The 15778-nt window shown below is 40.8% G+C and overlaps 1 protein-coding gene across 1 annotated transcript in view; it reads left to right on the top strand.

The window, feature by feature from the left end:
* Positions 1–15778, top strand: part of LOC126153905 (uncharacterized) — a 198989-nt gene that overhangs the window by 107423 nt on the left and 75788 nt on the right. Inside the window, exons 4-5 of the mRNA XM_049916101.1 lie at positions 5681–5926; positions 7743–7893. Of these exons, the coding sequence (XP_049772058.1) occupies positions 5681–5926; positions 7743–7893 (397 nt within the window). The remainder of the gene's footprint in view (positions 1–5680; positions 5927–7742; positions 7894–15778) is intronic.

Genomic DNA, 15778 nt, shown 5'->3' with positions numbered 1-15778 from the left:
GTAAATCACGTGGGTGCTTTCACACGTGGCTCTGTCTTTGATCGTGTACACCTTCCGGGTTACAGGACTGGAGTAGGTGGTGGTGGGAGGGTGCATGGGACAGGTTTTACACCGGGGGCGGTTACAAGGGTAGGAGCCAGAGGGTAGGGAAGGTGGTTTGGGGATTTCATAGGGATGAACTAATAGGTTATGAAGGTTAGGTGGATGGCGGAAAGACACTCTAGGTGGAGTGGGGAGGATTTCATGAAGGATGGATCTCATTTCAGGGCAGGATTTGAGGAAGTCGTATCCCTGCTGGAGAGCCACATTCAGAATCTGATCCAGTCTCGGAAAGTATCCTGTCACAAGTGGGGCACTTTTGGGGTTCTTCTGTGGAAGGTTCCGGCTTTGAGAGATGAGGAAGTGGCTCTGGTTATTTGCTTCTGTACCAGGTCGGGAGGGTAGTTAAAGGGTGCGAAAGCTGTTTTCAGGTTGTTGGTGTAATGGTTCAAGGATTCCGGACTGGAGCAGATTCGTTTGCCATGAAGACCTAGGCTGTAGGGAAGGGACCGTTTGATGTGGAATGGGTGGCAGCTGTCATAATGGAGGTACTGTTGCTTGTTGGTGGGTTTGATGTGGACGGACGTGTGAAGCTGGCCATTGGACAGGTGGAGGTCAACGTCAAGGAAAGTGGCATGGGATTTAGAGTAGGACCAGGTGAATCTGATGGAACCAAAGGAGTTGAGGTTGGAGAGGAAATTCTGGAGTTCTTCTTCATTGTGAGTCCAGATCATGAAAATGTCATCAATAAATCTGTACCAAACTTTGGGTTGGCAGGCCTGGGTAACCAAGAAGGCTTCCTCTAAGTGACCCATGAATAGGTTGGCGTACGACGGGGCCATCCTGGTACCCATGGCTGTTCCCTTTAATTGTTGGTATGTGTGGCCTTCAAAAGTGAAGAAGTTGTGGGGCAGGATGAAGCTGGCTAAGGTAATGAGGAAAGAGGTTTTAGGAAGGGTGGCAGGTGATCGGCGTGCAAGGAAGTGCTCCATCGCAGCGAGGCCCTGGACATGCGGAATATTTGTGTATAAGGAAGTGGCATCAATGGTTACAAGGATGGTTTCCGAGGGTAACAGACTGGGTAGGGATTCCAGGCATTCGAGAAAGTGGTTGGCGTCTTTGATGAGGGATGGGAGACTGCATGTAATGGGTTGAAGGTGTTGATCTACGTAGGCAGAGATGCATTCTGTGGGGGCTTGGTAACCAGCTACACTGGGACGGCCGGGATGATTGGGTTTGTGAATTTTAGGAAGAAGGTAGAAGGTAGGGGTGCGGGGTGTTGGTGGGGTCAGGAGGTTGATGGAGTCAGGTGAGAGGTTTTCTAGGGGGCCTAAGGTTCTGAGGATTTCTGCTCCCGGGATTGGAATGACTTCTTACCCTCTCCCTTAAAACCCAAATCCTTTCGTCTTTCCCTCTCCTTCCCTCTTTCCTGATGAGGCAACCGTTGGTTGCGAAAGCTTGAATTTTGTGTGTATGTTTGTGTTTGTTTGTGTGTCTATCGACCTGCCAGCGCTTCGTTTGGTAAGTCTCTCTCTCTCTCTCTCTATCTCTCTCTCTCTCTCTCTCTCTCTCTCTCTCTCTCTCTCTCTATATATATATATATATATATATATATATATATATATATATATATATATATATATAAACAAAGATGATGTGACTTACCAAATGAAAGTGCTGGCTGGTCGACAGACACACAAAAGAACACAAACATACACACAAAATTCAAGCTTTCGTAACAAACTGTTGCCTCATCAGGAAAGAGGGAAGGAGAGGGAAAGACGAAAGGATGTGGGTTTTAAGGGAGAGGGTAAGGAGTCATTCCAGTCCCAGGAGCGGAAAGACTTACCTTAGGGGGAAAAAAGGACGGGTACACACTCGCACACACACACATATCCATCCACACATATACAGACACAAGCAGACATATTTAAAGACAAAGAGTTTGGGCAGAGATGTCAGTCGAGGCAGAAGTGCAGAGGCAAAGATGTTGTTGAATGACAGGTGAGGTATGAGTGGCGGCAACTTGAAATTAGCGGAGATTGAGGCCTGGTGGATAACGGGAAGAGAGGATATATTGAAGAGCAAGTTCCCATCTCCGGAGTTCGGATAGGTTGGTGTTAGTAGGAAGTATCCAGATAACCCGGACGGTGTAACACTGCGCCAAGATGTGCTGGTCGTGCACCAAGGCATGTTTAGCCACAGGGTGATCCTCATTACCAACAAACACTGTCTGCCTGTGTCCATTCATGCGAATGGACAGTTTGTTGCTGGTCATTCCCACATAGAATGCATCACAGTGTAGGCAGGTCAGTTGGTAGATCACGTGGGTGCTTTCACACGTGGCTCTGCCTTTGATTGTGTACACCTTCCGGGTTACAGGACTGGAGTAGGTGGTGGTGGGGGGGTGCATGGGACAGGTTTTACACCGGGGGCGGTTACAAGGGTAGGAGCCAGAGGGTAGGGAAGGTGGTTTGGGGATTTCATAGGGATGAACTAAGAGGTTACGAAGGTTAGGTGGACGGCGGAAAGACACTCTTGGTGGAGTGGGGAGGATTTCATGAAGGATGGATCTCATTTCAGAGTACTCTGCTGGAAGTATCACTTTGCCACGAAGAAAAATGATCCTAATCCTACCCCTAATGATCCAACTCCCCAAGACACTATCCAAATTGAACCCTGCCTGGAACAGTTCCGTCCTCCGTCAGGAATCCTCAGAACCTTAGGCCCCCTACAAAACCTTTCACCTGACTCCATCAGCCTCCTGACCCCACTGACACCCCGCACCCCTACCTTCTTCCTAAAATTCACAAACCCAATCATCCCGGCCGCCCCATTGTAGCTGGTTACCAAGCCCCCACAGAACGTATCTCTGCCTACGTGGATCAACACCTTCAACCCATTACATGCAGTCTCCCATCCTTCATCAAAGACACCAACCACTTTCTCAAACGCCTGGAATCCTTACCCAAACCGTTACCCCCAGAAACCATCCTTGTAACCATTGATGCCGCTTCCTTATACACAAATATCCCGCACGTCCAGGGCCTCGCTGCGATGGAGCACTTCCTTTCACGCCGATCACCTGTCACCCTACCTAAAACCTCTTTCCTCATTACCTTAGCCAGCTTCATCCCGACACACAACTTCTTCACTTTTGAAAACCAGACATACCAACAATTAAAGGGAACAGCCATGGGTACCAGGATGGCCCCCTCGTACGCCAACCTATTCATGGGTCGCTTAGAGGAAGCCTTTTTGGTTACCCAGGCCTGCCAACCCAAAGTTTGGTACAGATTTATTGATGACATCTTCATGATCTGGACTCACAGTGAAGAAGAACTCCAGAATTTCCTCTCCAACCTCAACTCCTTTGGTTCCATCAGATTCACCTGGTCCTACTCCAAATCCCATGCCACTTTCCTTGATGTTAACCTTCACCTGTCCAATGGCCAGCTTCACACGTCCGTCCACATCAAACCCACCAACAAGCAACAGTACCTCCATTACGACAGCTGCCACCCATTCCACATCAAACGGTCCCTTCCCTACAGCCTAGGTCTTCGTGGCAAACGAATCTGCTCCAGTCCGGAATCCCTGAAGCATTACACCAACAACCTGACAACAGCTTTCGCATCCCGCAACTACCCTCCCGACCTGGTACAGAAGCAAATAACCAGAGCCACTTCCTCATCCTCTCAAACCCAGAACCTCCCACAGAAGAACCACAAAAGTGCCCCACTTGTGACAGGATACTTTCCGGGACTGGATCAGATTCTGAATGTGGCTCTCCAGCAGGGATACGACTTCCTCAAATCCTGCCCTGAAATGAGATCCATCCTTCATGAAATCCTCCCCACTCCACCAAGAGTGTCTTTCCGCCGTCCACCTAACCTTCGTAACCTCTTAGTTCATCCCTATGAAATCCCCAAACCACCTTCCCTACCCTCTGGCTCCTACCCTTGTAACCGCCCCGGTGTAAAACCTGTCCCATGCACCCTCCCACCACCACCTACTCCAGTCCTGTAACCCGGAAGGTGTACACAATCAAAGGCAGAGCCACGTGTGAAAGCACCCACGTGATCTACCAACTGACCTGCCTACACTGTGATGCATTCTATGTGGGAATGACCAGCAACAAACTGTCCATTCGCATGAATGGACACAGGCAGACAGTGTTTGTTGGTAATGAGGGTCACACTGTGGCTAAACATGCCTTGGTGCACGACCAGCACATCTTGGCGCAGTGTTACACTGTCCGGGTTATCTGGATACTTCCTACTAACACCAACCTATCCGAACTCCGGAGATGGGAACTTGCTCTTCAATATATCCTCTCTTCCCGTTATCCACCAGGCCTCAATCTCCGCTAATTTCAAGTTGCCGCCACTCATACCTCACCTGTCATTCAACAACATCTTTGCCTCTGCACTTCTGCCTCGACTGACATCTCTGCCCAAACTCTTTGTCTTTAAATATGTCTGCTTGTGTCTGTATATGTGTGGATGGATATGTGTGTGTGTGCGAGTGTGTACCCGTCCTTTTTTCCCCCCTAAGGTAAGTCTTTCCGCTCCCGGGACTGGAATGACTCCTTAGCCTCTCCCTTAAAACCCACATCCTTTCGTCTTTCCCTCTCCTTCCCTCTTTCCTGATGAGGCAACAGTTTGTTGCGAAAGCTTGAATTTTGTGTGTATGTTTGTGTTCGTTTGTGTGTCTGTCGACCTGCCAGCACTTTCATTTGGTAAGTCACATCATCTTTGTTTTTAGATATATTTTTCCTTCGTGGAATGTTTCCTTCTATTACAACTATATATATGGTCATGAAACACAACCAATACAAAGGTTTTACATAGTTCTAAAACTTTATAAGTAAACTATTTTCTGCCAGTATCAGTCCATTATTATTATGCATAATGGAAATAGGCTTTGAGGTTATTGCAGTAGTTGAAATAGAGTTTTTAGGAGACTTTTTGTTCAGAAAGAGGTTCCAGTTGAGGAAAAAGGAATGAGAAAGGTAAAGCTTATGAGTGGTAGCTGTTTCATTGTTAAAATGTGGGACAATGCTGCATCAGACATTAGTTCAGTGCTCTTTAATGTTTGAACTAGTGTGCACTGGATTAAAGTAAATGAATTACTAGCACATCACAATAATGTAATTAGCAGTTTTTTTCATTTCATCCATAACCTGAGTTATTGTAAGAGCAGACCTTCATTGTTAGTTAAGTAATTACAGGTACCGCCAAATGGAGGGAATAGTGAAAATTTTGGTCAGTAAGAATGCATTTTCTCTTGTCATAAAGGGTATGTGGAATGGTAAATTTCATGATTGGAAGCACTGATCATTAATGTCCTTATGAAATGAGTGTTGTGTGTTGTGTTATGTTACAGTATGTGATGGTTGTCTCAGTCATTAATTGATGGAGTTGGCTGGTTGTTTGATCGAGAGGTCATTTACAACTTTATGAATGTTAACCTCTTTCCCTCAACAGTGATACACTGAATTTCCACAGTCAGAAAAATCATCACTTGAGTTTTATTATCTGTTCACATATATTCTATTGTTAGTGTTAGTGGGCATCATGTGCATGAATATTGAGCTGACACACCAGTGTTGTGGACGATGATAATATGATGTTGGCAGGTAGCGGGCTGTGCAGAGCAAGCTGATGAGAACAACACCGATCCCGTCCACATTCATGTCCCTTCAAGGCAGCGTCGTGCTGAAGGAGTAGACCTGGCTGGGGCAGAGGAAGACTGTGATGCTGGAATCGTGGGACCAACCTGTGCTGACTGCAGCCGGCTGGTAATCTGCGCACAACTCAATGGCCGCATCATCCCCGTTGGCAGTGTATCCTGCCCCTCTTTAGGAGGCGGAAATACCTGTTCTGTGAGTGGAAAAGGCAATCAACGAAAAGATTTTCTGATTATGCACATATTACATTAGTTAAATAAAACTTTAAGTAGTCATGCATTTCTGTCATGCCAAGTTTAGACAATGATGAAGAAGCCCTTGAACTTAGGTTTATTGACTTTTAATTACAGCTGTGGGCAAATTTTTGTGCTGTCATTAGTTAATTGTATCTGCGATATTACGAGAAATATTCTGGCGCAAAGGCATGTTGACATTGACAGTTGGGTGAGAATGATTTACTAATGATTAAAAAGTGTAATTACAGCTAATAAAATGAGATACTAAATATTATAATCAATTTTAAATTCAACTTTCTTCATATTACAACAATTTTCATTACACTTATCACTTGTAAGAGCCCTTCTTATGCAGAAGAATGTACACAGAAATTAATTTGACACTGTGCATTCTCTGCTTTCAGTTTTTTATAAATAGTTGTAAAATACTTTGAATTCATATGCTTCTCTGTGTGTTTATTCTTACATATTATTTTTTTCTCTCATACAAATTTTGTTATCAACATATCTTTGTACTGAAACAACTGTTAGTTCTCAGATACATCAGACCACTTTTCTCATTAAGGCATGAGATATGCTTTTACAATTCTGCTCACAGAATACTAACAGAGAAGATTTAGGTACAGCAACTGTCTTCATCAGCAGTGCATCACTGTCCAAAGAGGGATATTATACTCAAATTCTGAAATGGAAAATGAATCTGCCTTTTCAAAATATCAACTGGTAGTTCATGTTATATGTGATGCTAACCACAGAGAAAGGAATATATTAGCATTTTAAATAAAACACCTGGGAGCATATTGAAGATAAACATAGACAATTTCAATAAGCCCAAGCAAGATTAGGAAGGATATTCCAAATTTTCTTTTCTTACAGTTGCAAGGGACAGCATACATTGATAAAATTTGCTTTCATATACATAGCAGAAACAATTACTGTAAGTGAAACTCTTCAATTTGGTCAACAGACAAGCTGTGTTACAATATCAATAATCTACGCAATCAAGAGAATTCTGACATCAAAATTTAATAAAGAAAAATTCTGTTGAGAAAATCATATGAGACAGAATTGCTGGTCAGTTTTTATCTTCAGGAGGTTAAATGTGTATAACTATCAATAGATTTACAAAAGTAAAAATAGTATTCTCATGCTTGGGTCTGAATGACTAGCCCATCCTTTTTAACCTTCCACACCAAACCCACCTCTCCTCACTGATGAAGAAACTATTAGTCCCTCTCCTGTGTCAATCCATTTTTACTCCCATTGCCTTGTCAATGGCAGATGGGTCTTATCCCCACAGTACTTCTTTCCAGACAATAAGTGGTATGTGCACCAAGTAAGTACTATACATTTCACCTCCTGAAGGTAAATTTGGGCCAGCAATTAGCAATTCTTGCACACATTTTATTACGTCTGATTCTGTACCATCACATTATATCTACCATCACAGGAAGCATTCCTGAATTCACTCACTCTGATATAGTGGAATTACTGAAAATCTAATTAGGATGGATGATTTGAAAATCATATTAGATTCATTCCAAATAATTGGACAGTGATTTAATTTCTACTATCTATTCAGTCAGTAACCTGGGTATCACTGATTAACAATTGAACAGCAGCACACTTGCAAACTTCAACTGGGTTATGTATCTAAGCCACAAATTCTTTAGCTTTTGTTACTTTCCTTCTATTTTGGTCCTCTAATGTAGAATTTTGTGCCATAACATCATGAGACAGTTGTGCCTCTCTACTAATATTAATGTGTGATTCAGACCGAGCAAAATAGTTGCGTACCAAATGGTCCAGCATGCAGTGTGGCTCAACCACCACTGCCATTCCGCTGCCTGGAACCTGGTATCTTCCCAGATCCCGAGGACTGCATACACTACCACCTGTGTGGCACTGACCTTGGACACATCTCTGGTAAGTATCTGTGCAAAAGCCACTGCACAACTTATGCTGTGTGGTGCTGTGTTCTGATACCTTGTATACCATATTTTCATTCTGTTTTGAATGCACAATGCGGTAAACAATTATTTGTGTAGCTTTGATGATGACCTGAATTCCCTAATGAATGGATTTAGTGTCTATTTTCAAGTGATTAGTTCAGATCTTAATGTTGTGCCCTTTTGTCATAGATGTTTGTGAGATGCACTTAAAACATTTTGACAGAGCTCCCCTCCATTCTTCACTGTAGTCATAATATCTCAATTGCACACCTGCTGTAAGTATAACGTATATGCTCAAATAATCTGTGCACCTTAATTCTGAGGAAGGAAATTTATTTTTTGCTTTAATTTGTTTTATTCACAAATTTTTTTCTGAGGTAATGATGTGTTCAAAATTACATATAATGTCAATTGGTTTGAAGAAATGCATCATAATCTTCTCATGCTGTTGTACCAGTTGATAAATCATTAAAATGCAACCAATTCAGCGGCATGCAGCTATCCAGCCAGTGAGCCTGCCAGTTGGCCCATAACCAGGTGGCTGACCGGGCAACATTATCCCCACCAGCCAGGACTCCAGGCCTACCTACCATAGGAAAACAAGGCGAATTATCATGTTTAAGAATTTTATGTTTATATGTGCAATAAAATATTTTAGTCAATATGTATGCTCCCTTACCTCTCTATTCATCATCATTAGAAGTTTTAGTAAGTGGCTCCGTGAAAAACATGTATACTGCCGATATAAAGTGCATCTTATGCAGTGAAAGACTTTTTAATGGTTTCAGACTATGTTCAGCGAGTCAAAAATGGATTCATTCAAAATGCATCTCGAGTTCTGCCGCGGTAAGTGCAAAATGTGACTGTGGTGTAATTGGCTGTTGTTTGCGATCAATGTGCTTATCAAAACAAGATACTGTGCGAGAAGAAAACGTTGTTTCCACATTAGAACAGGATTTATTGTACGCTAAAGAGTATATACATAATTTGGAAACAGTGATTAGTGATCTCAAACAAAAACAAAAAGTGGAAAACGAGCCTTTTCTTAGGCCTAAAATAAACAGGCGTGTGAAACAAAGTGGAAATCGTTTCGAACTAAAAACAAGGAATAAATATGAGCTGCTGGACACGTATGAAGAGACGAACAACCAGGGACATAAGAGAAATGAATACACGTCTCTAGGGCATACTTTGAAGAGTGAAGAAAACACTAAATTTTCGCAAAATGGTTCACGAAGTGAGAGTAAGGGCGATGTTTACATTCTTTCAGCTAGCCACGGAAGAGGCTTAGCAGGTAAAATGGCCACTATGCAAAATAAACGAAAAGTAAGTGGAACCACCAAGCCTGGGGCTCCTCTACGAGAAGTGCTAAAAAACTGTGAAACATCAGTAACAAAAGGTTCGAAATGTGTCATTATTGGAGGAGGTAACGACGTTTATAGAAACAAAAGTGTCAATGCAACAAGGGCTCTACGTGAAACCTTAGGGAAAATTACACATTCAGATGTATATGTTGTAAGCATTCCACAAAGACACGACTTGATGGAAGCTTCATGCGTAAATAAAGAAATTATTCGAACAAATAGAAAATTTAGAAAGATCTGTAGCAGTTTCGCCAATGTAACATTTATTGATGCAACAAGCTCTCAGAGAGATCATTTTACAAAGCATGGGTTGCACAGAAACAATTTTGGTAAAACAATTCTGTGCAAAGAAATATTAGAAAAAATTGACAAACCACAAGAACAGATACATCCACCCATAACACTGCCAGTGAAGGAAGAAAAGGAAGAGTCACCACTTTGCCCTATAAAGGAAAAATCAGTGTTATTACCAGCAGAAGAACCAGTGTTGTCACCTCCAGAAGAAGAAGTTGTGACACCACCAGCTGAAGAAGAAGCACCACCTTCAGAGATCCTGCAGCCAAGATATGGGAGAGGAGAGAGAAGAAAGAAACAGCTAAAGGACCAGGATTTTGTATACAATGAAGCCAGCAGCAGCCGACCAATTCACAAGAGGCAACCACCTGCGAGAAGTCAGGATTTTTGTTGGCCCCAGATCAGCAACAGCACACCATAACAGACATGGGGATCAACAATCTGACAAGCACACCACTCGTAGGTAATGTAAAAAATATAAACTGTGATTCAAAGTCAAACTGTATCCAGATAAACAAAAAGGGAGATAATATGCTGACATTACTTCAAGTTAATATTTGTTGTATTAGAAATAAGATGTTAGAATTGGAACATTTCTGTAAGATTAAGAATGTTGATGTAATATGTGTATGTGAGCATTGGTTAGTTGCAAATGAGGTAGATATGTTTGTACCTCAAGGATACGTCACTGCAGACATAATGTGCAGAAAGCAGAGGCGAAATGGTGGGGCTGGGATCTTTATCAGAGATAATTTCAACTTTACAAAAATAGATGTATCATCTTACTGTACAGAGTTAGATGCAGAATTTAGTTGTATAAAAATGACTGATGAAAATCTAATAATTGTAAGCCTATACAGATCTCCCAATGGCAACATTGATACATTTTTTGAAAGATTTGAACTACTGGTTAGAAAAATACTAATGCATAAAACAAAGATTGCCATATGTGGTGATCTTAATATAGAAATGGTAAACACAAGTAATGAGCCCTCAAGAACTTTTCTTAATTTATTAAGGTCCCTTAATCTGTACTGTACCATCCAGTGTCCAACACGTAAAAATTCATGCATAGACAATATTATTGTGAATTTTCCCCGTGGCAGCTACACTGTTAGCCTTGCAAATGGGTGCTTTGCAGACCACGACCCATTGCTTCTCAATCTCTTTAGTAAGCAACCAAATTCCACTAGTGTGCACAATATGACATGGGTAAGAAGACAAAAAGAAGAATACATTATGTCATTTATTCGTATACTAGAGGATGCAAGTTGGGACTTTGTCTATAAGTGTTCATCTGAGAAGTCTAATGTTGAAACTACCTTTGAAAACTTCCTTAAAAATTATACAGAATTATGGTATTCATGCTCACCACTAATTAAAACCAACTCTTCTGGAACATATAAAAATAAAAAGCTGGAATGGTACACAGACGAACTGATCCAGATAAGAAAAAACATGCTCGTACTATACACAGCATATAAAAATGCATGTAAACAAAGATCAGAGCAGGAGGGCACCTTTTATGCAGCATACCAAAAATGTAAAAAATTCTACAAACTTAAGCTGATACAGACAAAAAAGGCTGCTTATGAAGGGTACATAGAAGGTGCAACAAACAAGTGCAAGGCAGCATGGCAGATTGTAGCACAAGAAAATCCCACACGTCACACACATGAAACTCAGCTCACTCCAAGGGAACTAAATGACTACTTCATTAGCTCAATTAAAGAAATTGAAAGTAAGATAGAAAAAACAGATACATCTGCAAGCGATTTACTTAATGCCCTTCCACCAGTAGATCATGTCTTTAACTGGTATAGTATCACACCTGCTCAGATTAAAAGAACGGTCACAAAATTTTCAAATTCTAAAAGTATGGACTGCTACTGGCTCTCCAATTACATAGTAAAAAAAACTGTAGACTTGATCGCTAAACCATTGGCATTCATATTTAATAAATGTTTACAGTCAGGAGTGTTTCCCGACTCCCTCAAAATTTCCAAAGTTATTCCAGTGTTTAAAAAGGGTGACAAACATCTTCCTAAAAGTTATCGCCCAATCTCAATTGTGCCAATATTTTCTAAAGTATTTGAGTCACTTATGTACACTCAATTAAGTAGCTATTTTGAGACACACAACCTTTTGAGCAATAGTCAGTTCGGATTCCGACAGGGCAGAAATACCACTGCGGCCATCCTGGAAATTGTTGACCAGACATTAACAGCCTTTGAAGACCGGAATATGGTGTCACTTGTCTTGTGTGATCTGAGCAAAGCTTTTGACTGCATTCCCTTTGGCACCCTGGTTGCAAAACTAGAATTTTATGGTGTATGTAACCCAGCATTAGCAGTAATAGAGTCATATCTTCATAATAGAAGACAGTTTGTCTCAGTTAAAAATAATTACTCCCCTGTAGCAGCAGTTAGTACTGGTGTACCACAGGGCTCGGTTCTGGGACCCTTCTTCTTCATCATAGCCATCAATGACCTACCTCATCACATAAATAGTACTACCATATGCTATGCAGATGACACAACCCTCCTCACCTCACATCAGAACATCTCAGCTTTGGACAATAACACACAGGAATCACTCAAATCAGCCATCCACTGGTTCACATCCAATAAATTACTGTGTAACTCAGAGAAAACACAACAGCTTCTCTTAGGGTTACCCAAAACCATAGAAAACAAAACTGTAAAACTACTAGGAATGCATATTGATTCCAAACTTAACTGGGAAGAACACGTAAATCAGGTTTGCAAAAAGCTTTCAAGAGTCTCCTATCTCCTTTGGAAACTTAGGGACATGATTAGCATGAACTTTCTGAGAACAATGTACTGTGGACTCTTCCAGTCACATATTACATATGGCCTTCTCATATGGGGGCACAGCTCTCACAGTAACAAAATTTTGTTGATGCAGAAAAGAATGCTGCCATAATGTGTAAAGTCGGTCCCACGGAGCACTGTCGTCCTCTCTTTATAAGGCTAAGACTGTTGACCATTGTAAACTTGTATATTTATATCTGTGTGTTACACATTAAAAACAATGGTATGGAAGGTGTTGTCAGGGAAGAAATTCATAACTACAACACTAGAAGGAAGGCAGATTATGATATACCAAGACACAGACTAACAAAAAGTAGTAACTCACACAAAGTGAATACCTTAAAAATATTCAACAAACTACCGCAATCTGCTCGGGACATGCCCACAAAAATTCTTAAACAAAATTTGTACAATTGGTTATCTGACAATCCATTTTATTCTATGCAAGAATATTATGATCTGAGTAGCACAGAGATAAACCTGTAATTGCATAATTAACTTAATTAACTACTATATATACTGTTACAAAATATTTCATATTTAATACCTTTGTATTTCAACTGTGTTAGGTAACTACTTTATTTGCCAGTGTTATGATGTGTTACGTAACTACTGTGTTTGCTACTACAATGTAACTCATTTTTGGTACCTTTGTATGTATCTGAAACAAGAATATGTATTAAGCATTGTAGTCACCTGCTTAAGGTTTATGTTATTTGTAAGTTACTCATATGCTAATTATATCTATGCCTTATATATAGTGTCTGGAATATTAATATTATTTTATGTACTGACGAAGCCTATTTCATCTTGCATGATCAATGGCTAATAAAGAATCTTGAATCTTGAATCTTGAATCTTTTCATCGTTATCACTAGTGAGGGAAGAATTGTTGTCTTCACCACCTTCCCATAGAGCGTCATCCTCTGGTCCATCCAGTGAATTTGTGAACCCACATTTTTGAAGAATTTTTCCACCAGTGGTTGCAGAATGGAGTCCCACACACTTTTCACCCACTCACCAATCTTGGGCAAATCCAGCTGTTTGATTTTTCCACTCAGTGTGAACTTGTGGTTTTCATCAGCCATCCATTGTGTATATCACTGTTTAAGCACAGCTTTGAGTGAACAATTTATACACACATCTAGTAGTTGTAGAATGGATGTTAGGCCTCCAGGGATAATAATCAAGTCAGTTTTCCTTTTTGTAATTTGTCTTGCACTTCCTTAGTTGTATGTCCACAGAAGCTGTCCAGGACCGATATGTTACCTAAATTCAGTAATGCACCAGTACGATGTTGCCAAACATGCGTCACCTGGTCAATTACACAGTCATTGTCCATCCATCTTTTTGGTTCACTCTCACTAATACACCTTTCACTGATATTTTTGGTATAGTTTTCCTTTTAAAAATCACATAAGGTGGTAGCTTTCATCCATCACCAGTTACTCTCAATATCACTGTACACCTTTGCTTCTCACTGCTGCCAGTTCGTATCATGATGCTTGACTCTTCTTTCCTGTTCATGGTGTTGTTGAGGGCACTACCAATTTGTAATAACATATAGGACTGTTTGCGTTGCACATTTATCAAGTAACAATGAAAATGCACTACTTTTTCCTCATAATAGCATGGAAGCCGATGAGTGATGGTAGTTTTCCTTTGGAAACCTAACCCATTTCGGTTGAAAAATCTTGATAATCAGCGCCGGCTAGCTTTGAAATTGGTAACGCCTAGTCCTGTAAGTTGGCACATTTCACTTGCCACCAAGCATCCGTATTGTTGCTTCTCATCTTATAATCACAGAGCCTTTTTCTGAGGTCCAGATGCTTTGCTCTTTGGCTGAAAAATGCCCAGTGATTACTGTTAGTGTCTTGAGGTCGCATTTTGTTTTTTCCACCAGTTGCAAATACAGCCCTCACTCATGTCATTCTTTCTTTCCACTGCACAGTTTCCAATATTCTTGGCTTCTTCAATAATTTTCAATTTTTCTTTAGCAGTGTACAAGCAATAGTGAGAACTTGTAGCCATAATTAACAAGTTTGAAGACATTGTTAACACTTCACTTCTAATGTGCTACTGTGCTACTGACATGACACAGACCAAGGCCACAACAATGCGATAGTATAATGGGATATATTGTTGGAGGCAGAGCAGAACCAAACTTATTTTGATTAATCCATGCACCACAATTTTCCATCCTTAAATTCAGGAAAAAATGTGCGGATTATTTGAGTATATACAGTAACTATTAAACCTATGACACCATTCCTCTCCTCAAGTGTTTGTAACATGGCAAGGGGGAGTGGGGGGTGGTAATGTACTGTGAACATTACGACTCATCTGAGCTTACACAATAAGATTAATGCTAGGAAAAAGAGGTGAAAAGACTCGGATGTCAATGCATCTGCCCAAATATTTGTGACCCCACAGACAAATGTGTCTTAATATTTTTTGCAGATAATTTGAGCTTACAAACAAAGCCAAATCAAAATGATTTTGCTGCAAAGCAAGTGCACACTATAAGTTGATCAGAAACACTCACTGCTTTCAGAACTATTTTACAAACAAACACTAGGTTAATTCATTCTCTAATATATCCCTTACCCTAGCTATGCCAATCCAACAAGCCATGTGGGAAAGATTCTCAGGAGTACAATAGCTAGGAGATGGGAACAAACAAATGAAAGTTGTGAGATTCGTTGTGAATCATGCGTAGATAACTCAGTTGGTGAGATCATTAGTCTTGATAAGCAACAGTCTGCTTCAAATAATTGTCCATCACACAGTTTTATTTGTCAGGAAACCTTATGCAGTTGTCTGCTTTGTGCAAATGGCTTGAGAGGATTGCGAGCCCTTTGGTTTTCATGTAGCAGTTATGAGCAGCACTAATGTAAAATTGACATACTCAACCTTTGTGCTAACTGTTGTTTCATTTTCTTGTGTTATTTGTGCATTAGTGATGGTTTCTTAATTTAGGGGCACCAGTATAGCGTGTTTATAATTTATCAGTATACAGTGAGATCAATTTTTCCCCCTTCTGTTCTGCCCAACCAGAGATCACGTGACAGTTTAAATTCCATCTCATGTCCATTTCTCCTTTTCCTCCAATATCTTTCCATCTTTTCACTATCTCTCTCTATATTTTCTTCTGACAGATTCATGCCTATTCTCTTGTTGCTTTTGGCTTGGAATCTGATATGTACTGCACTGCTGGAGGGGCAATAAGAAGATGCCTCAGGCAAACAATGCAGAACAAATCTTTTAGTGAGTACAAGAACTCATTTTTCCCCATTGGAGGAAGTTTTCCTCCTTGGAGTAAGTTTTTATGTTGACAGTATGTGGTTATGTCAGAGTTGCTCTTGAA

The sequence above is a fragment of the Schistocerca cancellata genome, chromosome 2 (assembly GCF_023864275.1).
Source record: "Schistocerca cancellata isolate TAMUIC-IGC-003103 chromosome 2, iqSchCanc2.1, whole genome shotgun sequence".
Classification (NCBI taxonomy): Eukaryota; Metazoa; Arthropoda; class Insecta; order Orthoptera; family Acrididae; genus Schistocerca; species Schistocerca cancellata.
Note: the sequence above shows the minus strand (reverse complement) of the source record. Positions and strands in the feature narration are given on the sequence as shown.